The sequence below is a fragment of the Rhinolophus ferrumequinum genome, chromosome X (genome assembly GCF_004115265.2).
Source record: "Rhinolophus ferrumequinum isolate MPI-CBG mRhiFer1 chromosome X, mRhiFer1_v1.p, whole genome shotgun sequence".
Lineage (NCBI taxonomy): Eukaryota > Metazoa > Chordata > Mammalia > Chiroptera > Rhinolophidae > Rhinolophus > Rhinolophus ferrumequinum.
This window is the reverse complement of record NC_046284.1, coordinates 77,756,054-77,779,515: the sequence shown is the minus strand read 5'-3', so window position 1 is coordinate 77,779,515 and position 23,462 is coordinate 77,756,054. Positions and strand designations below refer to the sequence as shown.

Genomic DNA, 23,462 nt, shown 5'->3' with positions numbered 1-23,462 from the left:
ATCATGGTAGATAGGGAACAAAGGTGCTGGCCACAAGCTGTGATCTCTTTCCCCACATCCTTACAGAGTGAACTGATGAGGCTTTGTTTTCTCCTCTTACTGAAGCCCACACTTGCTTTTCACAGTCCACTGATGGCCAAAGAAATAGTTGATCTGCAGGCATGGGGTTGCAGGGAGGCATAAGTCTGTAGTCTCTGTATTAGCTCCCTACACTAACCCCTGCCTACCTGAAAAGAAATCTGGAGTACACTTTTTGGTCCTAAAAGACTCAGATAGTTAAGTCTGATTTAAGTGCCCATACAGACAGGGTTGCATAGCCCTGGACTAGGCCTACGGGATACATGATTAAAATATAACTATGGGTTCTCGCTTTTCAACCTGCATATACTCTAGTAGAAGAAATAGAAACGCAGCATAGCAGCACAGCCTGGCAGAAATAGCCCACCGTCCCAAATGGGAAAAATCACTCCAGATATAAAACTAGGAAATAGGGGTCAAGAGAGAACAAATAACCCAAGTAGAGGTCGCCCAGCTAGTTCAAAGCATAGGACCATCTAATTATACCCCCTTATCCTGTTCATTTTAAAGATGGGGAAAAAACTGAGGGCCAGAATGAGGAAGTTACTTATCCAGGGTCTCATATAGCATGTTAGAAAGCAGCCAAAACTTAATGTAATCTTCTGTGTGAGTTAAGTTCTAAGTTTGGCTGCTGTTTTAGATACTCCAAATGACAATGACTAAACTTATTGTGGTGATCATTTCACAGTGTATACAAATATCAAACCACTGTGTTGTATACTTGAAACTAATAAAATGTTATATGTCAATTATACCTCAATAAGAATTAATAATATTAATATAACAAAGTAAATACAGTAATTTCTTAAATATGCTTAAATATTCGAAGACTCATAAAAGAAGAACAATAACAGTGACTTAAACAAGATAATACAGAACCACCCTGGTCAGTGATCCAGGATCCTTGTTGCTCTGCTGTTCCTAAGGTGTTCTTATTCATATGGTCTGAGATAGATTTCTACCACCAAGTGGGGAAAGAGAACTCAAACTCTATTGTTTAAGGACATGACAGGGAATTTGCACATATACCAGAACTTAGTCTCATGGTCACCTTAGCTGCTAAAGAGGATACGAAACATAGTCTTTAAATAGGCAGCCTATTTCCAGTTATAAAATCTATTACTATAGATGAAGGGGAAGAAGAAATAAGGGAAAAATAAGCAGTATCTGCCACACATACTGTTACACAACTATAGTTCATAGACAAAGCCCTAAACTTTGTCTTCATGCATTTGTCCTTTCCTGTAGTTTCTTTGATTAACACTTATATCAGCTTCAGATCTGGATAGGGTTGTAGTCATATTTCTAACCCAAATGACTCATGGCAAGGAAGCAGAGAGCAGGTGGTGCTGTGCTTGGTTGGATATGCTCATTAATGTGACCCTAAAGACCTTCAGTCTTGGGGAAGTGGAGTTAGCAGAGCTGGGTACATGGGTGCTCTCCTCAATAGCTGCAGCCACCACTGCTAACTGGCCCCACACTCATATTTGGGGGAGATTGAAAATTTAGCAGCTCAGTCCAGAAGAGTCTCTGTCTATCCCTCTGACTGCCCTGACTATTATAGAAACCATCAGACTATAGGCTGCCCCACAGTTTCTGAGATTCCCCTCCATCACTCTTGGTGTCATGGAAGGCATGACTGGGATATGTGGCCTTGCTGAACGGAAGAATAGAGAGAAAGAAAGGGGAGAAATGGAGGGATAGGATTGGCTCCACACCCAGCTAGGAAGCAATGGAAATCCCCATTGAGGGGGTCTATGAAGATGCTCTCCCCACATCCCTAACATCTGCTCTTCTTACTTTACCCAGCCACTTGGGCTCCCCTGGGAAAACTTCTTAACACATTGTCCAGAATATTTTTAGATAAGGTCATTTCACATGGCCTTTTTCGTAGCCTCCCAGCCTCCCCAAGAGCAGATCACCCTTCAGAGGATTTCTGTCAAAAGCCAGGATAATGCAAAGTGATTGAATTTGTGCTAGTACTAACTTGTGGCAAGATGGGAAGAAGCATCCCCAGAGACATATTAGCCTTACTCCCAAATCAAAATTTTCCAAATTCTATCTCTCACTTCCACAATTTCTACATTTGTAGAATCAGTGTGATAATAATATATAACCTTGGACACCTTTCTGTCTAGTATGTGTTTATCCTGGAAAAAGTAAAACTCTGTCTATCTTGTACGACCCTGAAAGACAGAAACTTAATTGAAGGGAGTCAGTTTCTGGCTAAATATAAGAATTGTGTCTTTTAAACAATAAAACTTATTTCAAACCATATTACAAAGCTATAGTAATCAAATGTTTTATGATAGTGGCATAAAAACAGACATATCAATCAATGGAAGAGAATAGATAGCCCAGAAATAAACCCACATATATATGGTTAATTAATTTATGACAAAAGAGTCAAGAATATACAATGGGAATGGAAAGTCTATTCAATAAATGGTGTTGGGAAAACTAGAGAGATACATGCAAAAGACTGAAACTGGACCACTATCTTACATCATATACAAAAGTTAACTCAAAATGGATTAAAAACTTGAATGTAAGAGCTGAAACCCTAAAGCTCCTAGAAGAAAACAGGAGGTAAGCTCCTTGACATTGATCTTGGCAATGATTTTTGGGGCCTGACTTCAAAAGCAAAGGAAGCAAAAGCAAAAATAAACAAATGAGACAACATGAAACAAAAAACTTCTGCAACAAAGTGAAGACAGTCTACTGAACTAGCGAAGTTATTTTAAAATCATATCTAATAAAGGGTTAATATAAAAAATATGCAAAGAACTCATATAATACAACAACAAAATGATCCAACTTAAAAAAATGGGAAGAGGATCCGAATAGACATTTTTCCAAAGAGGACATGCACATGGCCAACAGGCACATGAAAAGATGTCAAACATCACCAATTATCAGGGAAATGCAAATCAAAACCACAATGAAATATCATTTCACACCTGTCAGAATGGCTATCATCATCAAACAAGAAATAACAAGTGTTGGTAAGGATGTGGAGAAAATGGAACCCTCATGCGGTGTTGGTGGGAATGTAACTTGGTAATGTATTTACATATACTCGTATACATACACACGTAATAGAATACTACTCAGCCTGGAAAATGATGAAATATTGCTACTTGTGACAACATGGATGGATCTTGAGTGTATTGTGCTAAGTGAATTAAGTCAGACAGAAAAGGACAAACGTCATATGATTTCAGTTATATGTGGAATATGAAAACAAACAAAGAAACATACAAAAAACCAAATGAACAAACAAAATAAAACCAAACTAAAGTTGTAGATACAGAAAACAGATTGGTGCTTGCCAGAGGGAAGAGGAGTTGGGGAGTTAGGAGAGTGGGCAAAATGGGTGAAGGGGATCAAGGGGTACATACTTCTAGTTATAAAATAAGCAAGTTATAGGGGTGTAATGTACATCATGGGACGATTGTCACTAATATTTTATTAATACTGTATGGTAACAGATGGTAGACTTATTATGGTGATCATTTCACAATACATACAAATGTTGAATCATTATGTTATATACCTAAAACTAATATAATGTTGTATGCCAATTTAAAACAAAAGCAAAATAACAACAATAAAACAATGACATTTTTGAATAATGGAACAACTGTCTTGTGAGACAATGAGCATCCTGTGTATAGAGACAGCACAACTACTTGGTAGAGAGGGGATAGGAAGTGTTTTGATATCCAAAGGCCTTTAAAGCCCTGATAATCTTGAGACTGTTTTCCAACACAGATTATAAAAATAGCACATTCATTAGCCATGTGCATTCAGTGTTAAACCCAGAGTTGCATGCTAAATATAGAATTTAGTACCAGTACCTTGAATGTCTGTGACCTAGGCCTGGCTAGAAAGGGAAGTATAGGACTCAAAAGTGTGACCAAGTACTGTCCGTCTACCAGCCTCAGCAGTCCTTCCTGGGTCGTTACCTACCTCTGACAGCCAGAGCCAAAGAGCAAGAAGAGAAAACATTTCCAGGGTGGATCACAGAATTGATGAAAAATAAACCTTACTTTTTCTTTCCTTCTGAACATGTCTTCTCAGTCAAAATGCAGACAGGAACACCATATTGTTTTCCACTTCCTAAGTCAGTTGAACACTAGTTTTCATGGGGGGAAATGCCCAGAGAAAACAAGCACAAAATAAAACTAAACAGAATTCATTAGGTCAATTCTCTCTCCCTCTCCTTCTCCTTATGAGTCATTTAGGACAAATGGTCATCCAAGTCAAGGCCAGGCCAGCTCGCAGCTCCACTGGCTGTTCCCATCTCCCAATTATGTGTTCCCTGCACCTAATTAGTGCCGGAATGTTCTTTCAGTCACTGGAAAGTCTGAAGAGAAAGGTGGGGCCAGGAAGACCTCTGGAATTAGCAGTTAAGCTTTTCAAGGCTGTTCCTGTTCCTTTCAGTGTCCTTCCTTAGTTAGAGAGACGCAGGCAGCTATCCATCACAACCTGGTGGGATGACTCCTTTAGGCTCAAATGGAGCCAAAAGAGCCAGTCTGGCAAGTAGATGAATGCTGACAGGAGCTTTGTGGAAAGACCTGTGCCAAGGGTTCTTGTTCTGAGCAAGTGAGCACATAATATCTCCCTGAACATTACGTAGAATCCATGTGTACCTGTGACCCAGAACTTTACCTTTCAGGCAGACCTCAGTGCTCTCCGGCTAGGTACTGCATGCCAAAAAGTTCATAGACGCTGTTTCTTTTACCCAAATGAGGAGCCAGGGGAATAAGGGCACAGGGCTTTTGCCAAAAATCCTAACTATGTGTCTTGGCTACTTTTTAAAACTAACTAACTAACTAACTAACTAACTAACTAACTAACTAACTAACTCTCTCTGTCTCTATCTCTGTCTCTTTCTCTTTCTCTGGTTCTTTCTCCCTCCCATCACTTGGGAGAGAGGCAGCAGAAATAAAACAATTCTTTCCCTCATTCATAAAAAAGTCAATTAATCAAATGTTTATTGAGCTAACTACTATTTTCTAGGTACTATTCTAGACCCTGGGGTTGTTGCAGGAAATAAACACATAAAAATAATTCTAGCTCTCGTGAAACTTATGTTATAGAAGGATACACATAGGAAAACAAAACCAATAAATAGTACTCATAAGTACTCATAAGTATTATGGATAAATAGAAAGCAATGGGAAGGGGCTAGTGAATGATGATGGGAAGATGCCATTTTATATACCTTATTTTTTTCTCAATCTTTGATTGGCTACTCCCTAAACAGCTAAATCAGTTTGAATTCAGGTTCTTATGGAGACAAATATGCAGAAAAGACATGTCACTTGAAGAAAGAAAAGTCATTGGCACCACGTGGGCCAGGTATAATTATACAGAATTATGCTTTAGGCATTTTCCTCTTGAATTCTTCACTCCCTCATCATAACAAAAACAAATTGTAAATTGCTAGTGGTAACCCAGGACAGTCTTTCCTCTGAGGTCACCTAACCCAACAGCCCTATTTGTTTGTTTGTTTATCTATCTACTTATTAAAGTATAGTTGTTGTGCAATATTATATTAGTTTCAGATGTACAACATAGTGATTTGACATTTATATACCTTATGATGTACTCACCACAGTAAGTGCTGTAGTCATCTGTCGCTATACAAAGTTATTACGATATTATTAACTATTCCCTGTGCTGTACATTATGTCCCTGTGACTTAATTTATTTTATAACTGGAAATTTGTACCTCTTATTCCCTTTCACCTTTTTCACCCATGGCTTCACCACCACCGCACCTCCAACACCTCTGGTAACCATCAGTTTGTTCTCAGAAACCTGTGAGTCAGTTTTTGTTTCCAACAGCCTTATTTTAAAGTTGGGGATGATGAAGGAATTGGCCAAGGTCATTCAGTTTAGCTAATTGAAAAATCTGAGACAGAGCCCACACTCAGGTGCTCTAGTTCTTTGGAGCTGTCTCACCGGTTTTGAAATGTACTTCTTATAGTTCATGTCTTATACTCCAAAGCCAATGTAGTTGGCTGAATTGGAAAACCTAGTTTTTCCTCCTCTGTGTCTAATTTACTCTCACGCTACAAAGAGTCTCACGATACTTCTAACACCAGATGTGTGGGTGTCTTTCCCCCACCAAGCAATTCTATGTGACACCAGCTGGGTGTCCTACAATTTCACTCTCATGAAACTTAAACTATAGAAGGGTATCCATCTGGAGATAGATTCCCACAGGTTAAGGGCTCAGTCTCACAAGGCAGCCCCCATTTCAGATGCCAATCACAAGTAATAGGTCTCCCAGTTACCCACAACTTCTGAGTGACTGGCTTACAAATTGGAAGTTCCCACAACACCCTCCTGAGGTTTCATTAATTTGCTAGAGTGGCTCACAGAACTCAGGAAAACACTTACTTATATTTGCCAGTTTATTAAAGGATATGATAAAGGATACAGATGAAAAGCATGAAGAGTTACATAGGGCAAGGTCTGGGAGGGTACCTTTGGAATTGGGGTATATCACCCTCACTGCATGTGGATGTGTTCATCAACCTGGAAGCTCTTTGAACACAATACTATTGGGATTTTTATGTAGGTATGATCTGTTATTAACTCCATTTCCAACCCCTCTCCCCTCTCTGGAGGAAGTGGGTGAGACTGAAAATTCCAAGCTTCTAATCATGGCTTGGTCTTTCTGGTGACCAGCCCCTATCCAGAGGCCATGCAGGAGCCCACTCAGAATTGCCTAATTAAAACAAAAGACACTCCTATCACCCAGGAAATTCCAAGGGATTTAGGAGGTCCATATCAGGAATCAGGGTCAAAGACCAAATATTAGAACAGAAGATGTTCCTAGTGCTGTTATCATTTAGGAAATGCTAAGGTTTTAGGAGTATTGTAATCTCACATTGGCCTATGCGCCTGGGATGTGACTGCTTAAGATGGTTAGATGCAGGGCATAGATCACTAGTAGCAGAGAGGTTGTTTTATTTTTGATAAAGAGACAAACTATTTTTTTTCCTGACTTGTACAATATTGGAAAAAATTAAACCCTGAACCTTTGATGGGGGCCCCTGTAATTTTAAGAAACTCCCAGCTACTCCTATCAGCTTGAAGTTCTAAAATTGGTTTCAGGAATTGCCTTCCTATATATCTGAAGCAATAGCAATGCAATCTATCCTCTTAGGGATCTGAACCCGAGGAGCATTATGAATCTCAGCAGTTTCTCTTCACTAGACAAGGGGAAGGGCGTACCCCCAACCACCAGATCAATCTGTAAAGCACTTTTGTGCCCATGGTCTCAATTCATCCTCATGAGTATTCTGAAATATGATTTTTATTCTTGTTCTTCATAAAAATCCCAGGATGTAGATATTATTGCTATCCCGCTTCAAAGATGAAGAGATCAAGGCACAGAGAGGTTAAGCAACTTGCTCAAGATCTTACAGCAGGCAAGTGGCAGAACTAAATTTTAACCTATGCAAAGGTTCTAGAGGCCATGCTCTCAAACATGGAAAACCCCAATGGGATGTTCCAAAAATACTGGTAGCTTGAACATGACCTATGAGGTTCTTTCCAGTGGGTGTTCTGGAAACCCCTGCCTTGCTGCCAGGCCCTAGAAATGCCTTGATCAGTCTAGAAAAGAAACACTTTCCTTTACCTTCTTAGATCTGGGGAAATTTGCCCTAGTTGGTGAGCTTATCCTAGGACATCTCAGGCCACTTTCCAAGTCTTTCTGATGAATTTTATGTAATTTTTTTTAATGTATCAGAGGACCTGACCACAGGCTCCAGAGGAAATGATAATATGAGTTGGGATGTTCCTGCCATAGTAAGAGAATGTTTAGGAATGAGGCCACAGTTACCAGAGGACAGGGCCCCGGCTTTGGAGTTAGACAACTTTGAGTCCAAATCCTAGCTCTGTCACTAGATGTGTGGCTTTTGTCAAGTCCATTGATCTCTCTGAGCATGTTTTCATTGTTTTAAATGTGGATGACACTGACTGCCTAATGGAATTATGAGGATTAAACAAGATGATAAATGTAAAGCACTTATCACAGGGCTCTGGCATATAACAGTTGCACCAGAAATCTCTCTCGTCTCTGAGAATGAGAGAAAACATGGTATAATGCATGGAACTTCATGCAGTTTTGGCGTCTAGCAGAATTCTGCTTCACTGGTTCCTAGCTGTGTGGCTTTGAGCATATCTTTTAATTTAGAACACCCTTTTCCCTTTTCTTTGAAATAAGGATAACAATACCTGTTTTTTAGGGTTGCTATGAAGATTGAATGAGTTACTACATTGAAACCTCTGGCATGGTATAAGCCTAAATAAACAGCAACCTCTTTTATTATGAACAAAGTATCTAGTGCATTACAGGCTGGCATCCCACAAATGTAACTTCCCTTCTTTCCCCAGAAAGCAGTCTTGGCCAGTCAGATAGTTAAATTGTCTGCCATTTGACTCCTGCTCAATCTTAATTTTCTTCAGGTCTAAATACAAAGCTTTTCAAATAACTCTTCCCACCCAACCTTGCAACACACATAATAATGCACAATTAGCTTACTTCTTTATTGGAATCACAGTATTCAGGCTTGCATTAAGATTTGCTGTTAGAATCTTTCCCATGATTCTTCTTAGACTCAAAGCATATTTACTACCATTCTAGGCTCACTTGATGATGTCACTATTTGAGACTGACTAAAGAAAGTGAGTGGACTTTCTCCAAGTTCTCAGCTCTGTAGAACCTTGAGACTACTTGCTCCAACTCAATTAAGTTTAATTCCAAAAACAATGACTCCAGCCAGGATAGCTTAACCAATCAGTGATGGCTCTCTGGGCTACCAAGTGCCCACCATGATGGTGATTAGCTTACCCAATCAAATTTGAAGGGCATAATATACATGAGGTCTATTTGGAATAATCATGCAGAAACTAGCCTTTCAAGTCATTAAGGACCTCCTTGACTGTTTGTGATTCAGGGGAATCATAAAACAGTGGTGGGAATGGGGACAGATGTCACTCCTAGGTGGCTGTGAATACATTTAAAATAATGGACCACATGGCTCTGAGCTTCCACTGCCTGCTTGGAGCTCCAGAAGCCATTCTCAGGAAAGCCAAGAACTTCCAGGAATAAACTGACCTTTGTGCCAATATCCTTATACAAACAGTACCTTATTCACTACCTGTCATGTTACATAGCACCCAAGAGGCACTCAAGAAATATCTATTGAGTGGATTGAGAATTCTGTAGATTCAAATAACCACAAAAAGTCAGTGCTGAGAGAGAAACGATAACCATTTAGACTTAATGCACCCCCAATCTGGCAGATTGGGTAACTGAGGTCCAAGAGAGAAAGAGACTGACTCAGGGTCACACAGTGACCTAAATATACCTGCCCTGTTACAAGACATGGCATACGCCTGCAAATCTGGATATGTTTACAGTAAAGGGATTTAGAATCATAACTGGGGGGCAATATCCCTTGTCCTAGGATTTTCAATCAGTACTTATATGAATCTAAATGTTCCAGACCCTTAGAGGGTGACACTAGCCCTGCCAGAATTAATTCTCCAACTGGACCCTTTGGATCCAGCTTGATTATTTATTTCACCCGTCTATTAATCCTCTCATTATCATGTGTATTCATTCTCCACCAATACCAATCAAGAGCAAATATTCTTAATTATTTCTACAGTTCCTTTAAAAGGGAGCAGTTCCATTATCACATCCAGCACTGGAAGTCAAAGACTCCAAAACTGTTTTTGATCTGATAGTCATATGCCCTTTCATTCCCAAGTTCTTAATACTGGAACCAAAAATGCACTCAACGAAAATGAAAAAAAAAAAAAAAGCTCTGAGATCATGGAAAATGGGAACAATACATGTTGATCCTGGAATTCATTTACCAGAGGAAATCCGGTAGCTGTCTTTATTTTACTTGCTGCAAACAAAGGGAAGGGTGCAGGACAAGGAAATTGTGTAAAGGGGAGGTGGGATTTGATTCCAGGCGGAGCCGGGAGTGTCTAAGTAGCTATTGCTAGAGGTAGTATTGTGAGAACCGCAGGTTCAAGGGCAGTACTTCTCCCAGCCAGAGACACGCAATTATATTAGCTGTTCTTTTCTTAGAATGTGTGTATTTCAGAGGCTGAGCGAGCCAATTTTCCAGTCTTTCCCCTCTCATCTAGAGATACCTATTGAGCCTAGAGAAGGTGAGAACCCTTTTAAAGTTTGATGTAACAGCCAAGAAGCAGAAAAGGAAAGATATTGCTGATCTTGGGATAGAAGCTAAAGTTGGTAAGGCCTGGGAGGGGAGAAGTAGAAGGAAGGAGTGGAAGAGAAAATTGAAGGCAGTCACCAAGGGAGAAGCAGTGGGCAACAGTTTGTATTTACTAATCCCTAGGAAAAAAGCGTCAGTGAAGGTCAAAACAAGCCTGGTCAGCCTACCCTCCATCCCATCATGTAGAAATTGTTTTTGTTGTAGTAAAGACCTGTTAGTTAACTCTTAAATTTTCTTTGTAGAAATACAACTCAGGTCTGGTTTAAACAGGAATGTTCAAACACCCAAACCACATCCCCACTTTTCTGAAGGTTTGAAGATCTCGCAACAGCATTGGAGGCAGCAACACTGAAAAGCAGAGTGGAATTCTGCTTTGCCTGACACATGATACAGAACTCTGGCCTAACACATTCTTTCAAACATGTATTTATTGAGCACCTGCTGTGCTCCAGGCACTGTACCAGGCTCTGGAGGTACAGCAGGGAGCAACACTGACAAGAGTGTCTTCTATTACTGAGTTGTTCTTGTAGTGAATGTGGGAATAAGGAGGAGAGATCAAGTATGATGCATGGGTTTCTGGCTGAGGTGACCGAACAAATTACTGAAAAGAAGATGAACAGGGGAGGAGGGAAGAGAGGAATTTTAGTTTTGAAAAGAGGCACAATGTAGTGGTTATAAATCTGAGTGTTTGAGTCAGATAATCTAGGTTTAATTCCTCACTTCACAATCTTACTAACCTTGGGCAAATTACTTAACCCTCTGCATCTCAGTTTATTCATTTGTAAAATGGGGCTAAAGGAGGTCCATACTTAGTGGGATGTTATGAAGTTAAGTGTGATACTATCTATAAAAAATACTTAAAAACAGTGCCTGACACTTGGTAAGCATTATATATAAGTTTGATATATTACTATTATTATGATTATTATTACTATTATTGGAAATATTGAGTTTGAGACATATATGGAACAGTATAGCTGTAAACAGTTATGAAAGAGGGCTTTGGAGCTAGAATATCAGAGTTCATAGCCCAGCTCTTCCACTTACTAGCTATGTGACTTTGGGAAAGCTACTTAACATTTCAATCTGCCAGTAGGGATAATCACTGTATCAACCTCACAGGGTGAGAATTAAATGAGTGCATTTGCATAAAGCACTTAGAAAAATGCCTTGTACCTAGTTCAATTAACTATAAGTAGCATTGATATTATTAGTGTTATCATTCAACTAGAGAAATTAAGCAAGCAGTTGGATATATAAGTAGAGGACTCAGAAATGAGATTCCTGCAAATCAGATAGAAACCTTTTATTGTTGTTGGTTTTCTTAAATCCAAATGCAAACAATAAATGTTACTGAAAATAGAAAAAGGCCAATTGATAGCTTTTGTAATTAAGTTCAACATGTAACACTTGGGCATTGACTTTGTGCCCAGGGTACAGAGATGAACCTGATGTTAGTCCTGCCTTTAAGTAAACTTCCAATCCAAAAGACTATTTTAAAATCCACACATCCTGCCATTTGGGTCCTTGAAATTTACTTCTTTTCAGCAAGGCCCTGTTATGCCTACTAGAGGTGAAATATAAAAAATAATCACAAGTAGGGCACAGACACTAATCAATCAGGTCAGGCTTTAATGCTGGCTTGAAGCTTTGGGCCCCTGTTGGGTCAGATAGTTAGTTGCTAGGTCACAGGGATGACACGGGGAAGGGCCTGTTCATGGGGAGGGACCAGGGTGGTAACAGTGAGGAGAGGGCACTTAGGAGGTGGGAGCAGCAGCTATTTATAAAATGATGCAGAAATATTTCAATATTCTAACCATTGGAATTCCTGTACTGGTAGTACCAACTAATATATCAAACATGGTGAGGGACCTTAATCTCTGCCATTTTTTTCTCTTGTCCAGAAAAACCTAAGATCTACGAGAAGGAGACAGATTTGAAGAACATCCAGCCAGTACTCCTAGGCAGTGAGAACATCCTTCGCTGTACAGCAAGCGGTCTACCTTTGCCCTCCTTCATGTGGGCCTGGGAGCCCTGCAGCCATAAAGATGAGTTGTAAGTGACTCGCAGGCCAAAGAACCTCACATGGTTCAGAATCTTGGGTTTACTGAGCTACACGAGGGACTGGCAGTCTTAAGATCTTACCAGGAGATTTTCTTTTTCAGATCATATGACAGGTGTTGTCCATGGTTTTGGAATGGGGCCCAGGAAGCTAAAAGAAGAGGTAGTACTCCAATAGGTGTCAAACCCCAGGATTTTGCCAGTTCCTTTTAAAATCACAGCCTCAAATTAGAGGTATAAACAACTGTTATGGTTAACAGGCCAGGGAAATTTAGATTTAGATTGTGACTTGAGATTTAAGTGGGAGGAGGAACAGAATAGGGCAGGTTTCCAAGTATCTGTCATTGCATGGGAAAAAAAAATACTGTGTGTTTTCCCAAAAATAAGACCTAGCCGGACAATCAGCTCTAATGTGTCCTTTGGAGCAAAAATGAATATAAGACCCAGTTTTATTTTAGTATAATATAAGACCCAGTCTTTTATATTATACTATATTATATTATATTATATTATATTATATTATATTATATTATATTATATTATATTATAATATTATTATATTATATTATATTATATTATATTATTATATTATATTAAAGACCCGGTCTTAATTTTTGCCCCAAAAGACATATTAGAGCTGATTGTCCAGCTAAGTCTTATTTTCGGGGAAACACGGTAGTAATGGGTTTGGAAAGTGGACATGTTTCATTTGTTTGAGAATTGGTTCCATAATAAGCCTGATTGGAATTATAAACCCACAATGGGAAAATCTGTCAGCCAATAGCATTTTTAGATCTCAGCACACTTATTTAGCCTCCTGTGATCCTCGTGTAGAAGATAGGACAGGGATTCCTCTTCCCCAGTAACAAATGGAGATACAGAGGCTAAAGGGGATAAATAACTCACTTGTCACAACACAGGAGTCGAGAGAAATCACAGTGAGAGCCAGGTACTCTAAGAGCTTCCATTTATTGAAGCCCTACTGTATGCCTGGCACATATTAGATACTTTGATTTTTGCTTTGGAGCAATAAGCTCTATTTCAAAATGACTGCTTATATGTGGTCCCTATAAGAATTTTGAGTTACATGTTGCCTCTATAAGAATCAGGAAAAAAAAGGGAAATTCAGAGAGGTGAAGTGAATTGCCCCAAATCCCAGAGTAGGCAGCATTTAAGAATACTTTATCAATGCTCACCACCCATCTCCTACCACATAACCCCCCTACAGGCTTGCCACATGCAACAAATTCCCTGCTTTTCCGTAACTCCGAAAGGGTACAGGGAATAGTTCTGTTGGATTCCCACTGTTGTCTGAAGGTTGACATATTAGCTGACCAGGGAAGTTCATTTTATTAACTCATTGCTGCACTGTGCTGAAGGTGGAGTTCTAAGCACATGGTAACGAATGAGGGAGTATCACTAGGGGATAGTTGAGCTCTGAATGGGGAGAGTCTAGGAAATCTAATTTGGAAGGAACAGAGTTTGTTGATGTGGCCTTGGTTCAGAGGAAAATGTAGGGAATACAGTTATCCAATCAAGACCTAAATCTTCAAATTAGCAGGGGATCTCAGTCTTTGTCCCACAGGTACTTTCCAACCAGCTCTCATATGCTAGCTCCACTCAATTGCTTCCTGCTTACAAATAGGTCTTTGGGAAACATCCTTATCTCCTCTCAATAGGCACAAAGAAAGGGCTCTTGGGGGAGAATAACAGTGACCTATCAATTTGCTTACTTTGGTTCTGCCCCGCCTCTTTTCCTTCCTCTGACATTCTGTAATTCCCAAGTTACCTCCATTGTTCTCACTCAGCTGAGCTACAGTAAAGCCAGTTGTATTTTTTACACCAATTTTCTATTTGGAAGAAAAGAAGAGGGTGAAATGTGAATATTTTTCCTGCAAAAATGCCTTTTCCAAGTGCCTCTCCTAACAAAGTTTTTATTAAGTAAATGGTTATTGAGTACGTATTATATTCTAGAAGCCATGCTAATTCCTATCACATTTATATAAAAATTGAATGGAGTTAATATTAGCCACATCATGAGGTTGTTTAGAGATTCAATTCTTGATTGTACATCAGATAAATACCCAGAAGTGTATTGCTGGGTCATAAGGTAGTTCTATTTTTACTTTTTTGAGGAAACTGCAAATTGTTTTCCATAGTTGCTGTACAAATTTGCAATCCCACCAATAGTGCACGAGGGTTCCCTTTTCTCCACATCCTTGCCAGCACTTGTTTGGATTTATTGATGATTGCCATTCTGACAGGTGTGAGGTGATAACTCATTGTGGTTTCAACTTACATTTTTCTGATGATTTGTTATGTTGAGCATCTTTTTATATATCTGCTGGCCGTGTGTATGTCCTCTTTGGAGAAATGTCTATTCAGGTTCTCTGTCCATTTCTTAATTGATTGTTTGGGGTTTTTGTGTTGAGTCTTATGAGTTCTTTGTAGAGGACTGGATAAAGAAAATGTACATATATACAATGGGATATTACTCAGCCATGAAAAAGAATGGAATCCCGCCATCTGTGACAACGTGGATGGACCTAGAGGATATTATGCTAAGTGAAATAAGCCATACAAATACCATATGATGTGACTTATATATGGAATCTGAAGAAAAAAATAAATGAACAAACAAAACAAACAGACCCAGAGATACAGAGAACAAACTAATGGTTACCAGACTGGAGGGATTTGGGGGGGCTGGGTGAAAATTGTGAAGGGATTAAGAAGTACAAATCAGTAGTTACAAAACAGTCATGGGGATGTAAAGTACAGAATAGGGAATATAGTCAATAATTTGTAATAACTATGTACAGTGCCAGGTGGGTGCTGGACTGATTGGGGGGATCACTTCATTGATTATGTTGATATCTAACCACTATGCTATTCACTTGAAACTAACATAAAATAATACTGAATGTCAACTGTAATTTAAAAATAAAAAAAAAAAAAATATTGACTGTACAAGAAGAACCAAAGAGGATTATGATTGGGGCAGGACCTACTTTGGATAAAAAAGACATATTTTGGCAAAGAAAGGCTTTATGAGGAAGACATATCTAATCTCAGACTTAAAAGGTAAGGAGCCAGCCATTCAAATAGTTATGCAACAGAAATATAATTTTCTAGTAGCCACATAATACAAAGTGAAGAAAGTAAAATTAATTTTAATAATATATTTAACCCAATATATTCAAAATAGTGTCATTTCATAAGCAATCAATACATTAATGATATATTTTCAGTCCTATTTTTCATATTAAGTCTTTGAAATCTTGTGTGTATTTTATACTTACAGAACATCTCAATTTGGTGTAGCCTCATTTCAAGTGCTTATTGGAATCTCCAAACAAGTCCAAAACATGGCTAATATCAGCTCCATTCAACAGTTTGGGAAACTGAGTCTCAGAAAGGGGAAGTGAGTGGTCAGAAGCCACACAAGCTTGCAGTGCTTGGGCTAAATTGCAGTTCTGCTGAGTACAAGTGTAGTGCCTTACCATTCCCTCTAGTAATCTGCCTTCCTACATGTCTTGGCTGGCCAATAGTACTCCAGAGCTATTCTCATGAGCCTCTCCTCTTTGTTGAAGGTTCAGAGTAAGAGAGCTCATTCAGAAGGAGGTACCGAGTAAAGGAGAATCTTATAGGGCTTCATATTCTATATGAAGCAAGGGTATGGCCTAAATAAGAATAATACTTTTTCTTATGTTCACTGACCTCCAGCCACAAAGGCCTCCTTCTTCCTGGAACATGTCAGGCATGCTCCTAGCTCAGAAACTTTGCATTTGCTCTTCCCTCCACCTGTAATTCTCTTCCCCAGAAATCTTTATGGCACACATTTGATTTCTTTTAGGACTCTGTTCAAATGTCACCTACTCATAGGGGCCTTTCCTGACCATTTTGTCTTCTAAACTATGTACCTTTCCAACCCATTAATCTATTTTTATTTAACCATGACATGGTTCAAATGACTTTACATACTCTAGATCAGGGGAGACTTCCTGTCCAGAATTTTCTGGATGACGTATCTTCCTAGACTAGAAGACAAGCTCTCTGCAGTACTTGGCATGCTTCATACCATTTCTATCAAGAAGGCTGTAAATGTGGTCTCATTCTTTTTCAGGTGTATGGAACGGGGCAAGCGGATCCAGCTTTCCAATGTGACTCTGAAAAGTGATCTCCCTACAGGCAACAGGATCCTGTCCATTGAGGAGATGGTAGTAACAAGTGGAGAAAAGACAAAGGTAGAATTCTGGGAGTTGCTGTGGTAGAAGTTACCTCATAACCTGTATATGAGTGGGCCTGCTATTCAGGCACCGATGTCACATTCCAGGAACTCCTGGACTCTAGGGTCTGGTTGAAGACTGTTGATTATAAAAACCAAGCTTTAGTCATGATGTAGTCTCCTTTAAAAAAAAATCTACTCTTAGGTCAACTCTTTCTGTGTCCCAAGGTGTTGAAAATAGCCTTGCAAGGGAGGCTATTGTAAAAGCACCTCCTCATCTTGAATTCTGGAATCTCTGGGGTAAGTGGGGAAAGGAAACATTAACAAGTCATTTTGGGGGAAAGGGGCCAGAAAAAGGCTTTTACAATCCCATACAGCACACACGCACAGCACATAGAGGCCTAGGTTTACCTTGATGCTGTCAGACCTGTGCTCAACCCCTCTATCCAAAGAAAGAGGCAAAAGAAAATGCAAAAATATGGACACCAACTAGAATGTGGCAAATGGAGAAAAAAGGAACATTAATTAAGGTCTGTAGGATCTTACCAAGAATAGCAGTGCTGTGCGATGGAAAACCCATCAGACTGGGACCCAGAAGACCTCTTTTGGAATTCTGGCTCCATCACTTACTCACTGGCTGTGTGAATTTTGGCAAGTCACTTCCCCTCTATGGAGCTCAGTTTCACAATAAGTGAAATTTATTCATTCATTCATTCAACAATTATTCATTTTGTCTACTACATGTCTGGGACTGTGACAAGTATAAAGCAGACATCCTTTCCGTCTTCATGGAGCTTATTATCTATTATGGGATATGGATAAAAACAATAGACCAGTAATTTTTAAAATGTAGATTACTGTAATGCCCACAAAGAAAAAGAATGAGTGTAATTTCATGGGGGGGTGGAGCATGACATACTTTGGATAAAAAGACATATTTCAGTGAAGAAAATATTTCTAAGGAAGAAATATTTAATCTCAGACTTAAAGGACAAAGAGCCAGCCATGGAACCAGTTATGTAACAGAAATATATTCAAACCACAAATCTAAGCCACATATGTAATTTTGAATTTTCTAGTACCACATCATACAAAGTAAATAAAAGTGAAGGTAATTTTTGTAATATATTTAACCGAATATACCCCAAATATTGTCATTTCATAAGCAATCAATAGAAAATATTAATGAGATTTTCAGTCTACATCTTTGAAATCTTGTGTGTATTCTATATTTACTGATATCTTCATTTGGCACAACTGCATTTCAAGTGCTCACTAGCCACATTTGACTCATGGATACAGTATTAGTACACATCTAGGCATTTTCTTTATTTTTACATTTTTAAAAATGTATTTAATATTTTTTAAAGATTTTTATTAAAAATAATGTAAAAATTTTGTAGGGTGTCAGATAGTCACTTGTCTTACTAGGAAGACCACTTCATGGATGGTGTAGATACTTGACCACTGCACTGTACACCTGAAACTGAAGCTGAATAATATTGTATGTCAACTATAATTTAATATATACATATAGTCACGGGATATGGAGTATAGCATAGGGAATAGAGTCAATGGAATTGTAATAGATATATACAATGTCAGAGGGGCAATAGATTAGGGGAGGGGGTTAGCACTTTGTGAGGGGTCAAATGTCTAACTATTGCATTGTTTTGTACACCTGAAACTAATAAAAAATTGTTATTAAAATATGTCTAACATACAATATTATATTAGTTTCAGGTGCACACTATTAATTATTTAGCATTTATATATCTAAACAAGTGATCACCATAAGTTCAGCAACCTTCTGACACCATACCACATTATCACAATATTATTGACTATATTCCCTATGCTGTACATTACATCCCCATGATTTATTTGTTTTGTACCTTGAGATTTGGACCTCTTATTCCCCTTCACCTTTCCCCCCTTTTTTAAATATTCAATTACAGTTGACATTCAATATTATTTTGTATTAATTTCAGGCGTACAGCATAGTGGTTAAACATTTATATAATTTAAGAAGTGATCTCCCTGACTAGCCTAGTACTCACCTGGCACTATACATAGGTAGTACCATATTATTAACTATATGCCCTATGCTTTACTTTATATCCCCATGACTATTTTGTAACTATCAGTTTGTACTTAATCCCTTCAGACTTTTTCATCCTGTCCCCCAACCACCTCCCATTATCACTCCAACAAATGTAGTATCCATCTGGCACCATACATAGTTATTACAATGTTATTGACTATATTCCTATGCTATACCCTACATCCTCATGATTACTGGGTAACCACCAATTTGTACTTCTTAACCCCTTACCCTTTTTCACTTACTCCCAACCCCCCCTAGCATCTGGCAACCATCAATATGTACTGTGTATCTGTGAGTTTGTTTCTGTTTTGTTTGTTTATTTTGTACTTTAGATCCTCACATATAATGGAAATCACACTGCATGTGTTTTTCTCTGTCTGACACTCCACTCAGCATAATACCCTCCAGGTCCATCCATGCTGCAGCACATGGCAACAATCCATTCCCTTCCCTGGCTGAGCAATATTCTATTGTAGATATGTACCACCTCCTCTTTATCTACTCTCCCATCAACAGACACCCAGGCTGCCTCCACATCTTGGCCATAGTAAACAATGCTGCGATGAACATATGGATGCACACATCCCTTCAAAGTAGCTTTTGGGTTTCTTCAGATAAATACACTGAAGTAGGATCACAGGATACTTCTTTGTCTCTTGTTATAGCCTTTGTTTTAAAGTCTATTTTGTCTGGTATAAGTATTGCTATACCACATTTTTCTGTTGTTTGAACTTATATTTTCATAAAATATCTTTTTCCATCCCTTTACTTTCCATCTCTGTACGTCTTCCAATCTGAAGTGAGGCTTTTGTAGGCAGCATATATAAGGGTCTTGTTTTCTTATCCATTTAGCCCTCCTATGTCCTTTGAGTGGAGCATTTAATCCATTTACATTTAAAGTAATTGTTGATAGATATGTAGCTATTACCATTTTATTATTCCTAATTTTGATTTTTTTTCATCTTAAAGAAGTCCCTCTAACATTCCTTGTAATACTAGTTTAGTAATGATGACCTCCTTCAGCTTTTTCTCGTCTGGGATGCTCTTTATCAGTCCTTCGACTCTAAATGATAGCTTTGCTGGGTAGAGTAATCTTGGTTGTAGGTCCTTGCTTTTAATCACATTGAATATTTTCTGCCAATCCCTTTTGGCCTATAGTTTCTGTTGAAAAATCATCTGACAATCTTATGGGATCTCCCTTATAAGTTACTAATTGCTTTTCTCTTGCTGCTTTTAGGATTCTCACTTTGTCTTTAACCTTTGCCATTCTAATTGTAATGTGTCTTGGTGTGGACCTGTTTGGGTTCATCTTGTTTGGGAACTCTGCACTTCCTGGACTTGTATGTCTATTTCCTTCACCAGGTTAGGAAAGTTGTCATTTATTATTTCTTCAAATAGGTTCTCAATCCCTTGCTTTCTCTCTTCTCCTGGTACCCTTATGATGCAAATGTTGTTATGCTTGATGTTGTCTCCTAAACTATCCACATTGTTTTGGATTCCTTTTTCTTTTTGCTGTTCCGATTGGGTGTTTTCTGCTACCTTGTTTTCCAAATTGCTGATTTGATCCTCTGCTTCATCTATTCTGCTGGTGATTCCTTCTAGTGCCTTCTTCATTTCATTTATTGTATTTTTCACTTCTGACTTGTTCTTTTCTATGGCTTCTATGTTTTTTTTTTTTTTTTTAATGCTTGCTATCTCTTTGATGAAGTTCTCACTAAGTCCCTTGAGCATCCTTATTGCCATTGTTTTGAACTCTGTATCTGGTAGGTTGCTTGCCTCCATTTTGTTCAGTTCTTTTTCTGGAGTTTTCTCCTATTCTTTCATTTGGGATGTATTTCTTTGTTTCCTCATTTTGGCTGCCTCTCTGTTCATTTCTATGTGTTAGGTAAATCTACTACATCCCTCAGTCTTGACCAGGTGGCCTTATATACCGTGTTTCTCCGAAAATAAAACTTAACCGGAAAATAAGCCCTAGCATGATTTTTCAGGATAACCTCCCCTGAACATAAGCCCTAATGTGTCTTTTGGAGCAAAAATTAATATAAGACCCGGTCTTATTTTTGGGGAAACATGGTAATAGGTGCCTTATGGGGCCCAGTAGCACAATCTCTCTGGCCACCTGTGCTGGGTGCTCCAGGAGTGGCCGTTGTGTGTGTTGTGTGTGCATTCTTTTTACAGTTGAGACTTGGTTGTTATAGGCACGTCAGTGTGTGGGATTGAGCCTCAGGCTGATTGGCTGAGGAGTTTGGCTACATTCACAACTTACAGGCTGCTGTATGGGTTGCTTACTCCAGGAGTGAGATTCGCCCTAACAGGCTCTGGTGTCTGTTGAGACTGCTCCATGGTTGTGATGCTTGTAGGGCTAATTAGGTGGTGCTCTGCTGTGGTCTGAAGCCAACCTCCAAGTATGTTGGTTCTGGGGCCTTTTGCGAGGGGCTCCAATGCAGGCCCAGGTCAGCCACTGCCTGTGACCAGCTGGGGACAACCTAGTAGGAGCTACAAAGTGATCTGCAGTCGTTCACTGTCTCTGCTAAACCTGTAGGTGCATGGGAGTGGCCACACTGCAACCAAGGACATTTGCCACTAGTGCAAGGCCTAGGGTAGCTCCACAAAATGCCAGGATACCCCGAGTCCTGCTGCCACCTGCTGGCTCATTTAAGGTTCAGCCACTGCTAAAGCCTCATACAGTACACAAGTTGGGTGTGGCAGGGTCATAAGGAATCACTAGAGTGGGAACAGTTATAGTCACCAGGTTAATGTAAATTCTGGTTTGGTTCCAGTGCTGAGTCTGAAGTTACTCAGCAAAAGCCTCAGAGAACACAGAGGCTAGTCACCTCCCACCTGGTGTATGTGGGACTCTGATAGTTTTGCAAGAAAGAGTGCAATGTGTGTGGGGCCGGCTGCTCTTGGAGAAAGTGCCTCCAGCATTGGGGAAGTTGGGTGGGGCGATGTTCCAGTGAGTTAGCAGGGTGGAGCTGCAGACCTCACCAGACCAATCAGATTCAGATGTGGCCTGTGGGGGGAGGGCTCAACACAGGAAAGATGCCACCTGCTTGCCAGCTGCAAGGTAGGAGGACCTCCTCACAGGGAAATGGCAACTGTCCTCCAGCCCTCAACCCAAAACAACATGCGGTCTGCCCCCGTATGTCTCTGATACCCCCCAAGTCACCGTCCCTCCACCAGAGCCTAGGGAGAGTGCCTGGGAGTAAGAGAGTCTGTGTGCATTCTGTTTAAAAGTATATCTGGGTTTCCCACAGTCCCACCCAGATGGTCGGGATTCCCCACTGTTTTTTACAGACATGTTGTAGGGGCTTCTCTTCCCTGTACCAGTACTGTGGGCTGGGGAGTCTAGTGTGGGGCTGGGGTCTCTTGCTCCTCCAGGGGGAACCTCCAGGGCTGAGATATCCCTCACAGTTCTCAACCACTACACGGAGGTTTGAGGCCAGCCTGTTTCTCCTCTCCAGCCCTCCTACCAGTCTCAATGTGGCTTCTTTACATCCTTAGTTATAAAACTTCTGTTCAGCCAGATTTCAGATGGTTCTCCAGGATGATTGTTCTATAATTTAGTTGTAATTTTCATTTGTTCATGGAAGGAAGCAGGCACAGTGTTTATCTACTCTGCCATCTTACATCTTCCATCAAGGCATTTTCTAAGGCACTAGGGCCATAATGTGTTCATGTTTGTCAAATTTGAGAAACAGAGAGAAAGACAGTGTGGCTAGAGTGTAGTGAGGGAAAGAGTGATAAGAATTGAAGCCAGAGAGGTGGACATGGACTTGATGATGCAGGGCCTTGGAGGACATAGTAAGACTTCATCATTTCATCCTCAGTGCAAAGAGATGTTGTGCAAAGATTTTAAAAGCATGACTCAAAGTATCTTTTAATGAGATCACTCGGTTTACTGTGTGATTTCTTTGAAAACTCGAATTGGTTTGAAGGGAGCAAGAGAGGAATCAGATAGATCAGTTAGAATTCTATTTCTGTGGTATAGGCAAGAAGAGTACCTGGCCTGTACTAGGAAGTTTACAGTATAGATGGAAAGAAATTGATGGACTTTGGATATGTTTTGGAAGCATCACTGACAAGTTTTGCTGATACGATGTGTGTGTTTGGAAGTGAGGGAAAGAGAAACCAAGAAATATTCCAGACGTCATCAAAATGGCGGTGTGAGGTGAGCCTCTGGAAATCTCCCGTGGAATTTACAATGAATTAAACAGCTATAACTCCACAAAGGACTCCCTGCACAGCAGACCAGCAAGACGAAGAGGCTCACTACTGAATTCACCAAAAGGTGGGCAAATTGCGCGAGCAGGGGAGGAGGGAAAGGAGAAGTGCGGAAACAGGAACGCGCAGGCGCATGACACAGACATAGCTCAGTGATCCGAGCTTGCTGCATCCTGGAACTACCGCAGCTGCGGGACAGGAAAGAACTCGCACTGCTAGGGCTCCGTTTATGGCCCACAGGGCTGAGGGGACAGCACATAACAAGACTGAACCCAACGCTAATGGCAAAGACCTCGGAGCAAAGACTGAGGGAAAAAGGCTGAAAACAGTGGTTTAAGCCCTCACTGCTGAGGAGAGTATGGAAGCCTTACACACTGAGACTAGCCGCCCCCTCCTTACCCTCCCAGTGCTCACCCAGCCCCCAACTTCCCAGTGCTAGAAGCAGAACAGTAGCAGTGTCACATCAAAAGAAAATAATATTTGC

General features: G+C 39.8%; 1 protein-coding gene across 3 annotated transcripts in view; it reads left to right on the top strand.

The window, feature by feature from the left end:
- Window positions 1-23,462, top strand: part of LOC117026978 (vascular endothelial growth factor receptor kdr-like) — a 348,517-nt gene that overhangs the window by 153,756 nt on the left and 171,299 nt on the right. For all 3 annotated transcript variants that reach the window (XM_033114327.1, XM_033114346.1, XM_033114337.1), the window contains 2 exons: window positions 12,263-12,413; window positions 16,546-16,666. In XM_033114327.1, coding sequence (XP_032970218.1) covers window positions 12,263-12,413; window positions 16,546-16,666 — 272 coding nt within the window. The remainder of the gene's footprint in view (window positions 1-12,262; window positions 12,414-16,545; window positions 16,667-23,462) is intronic.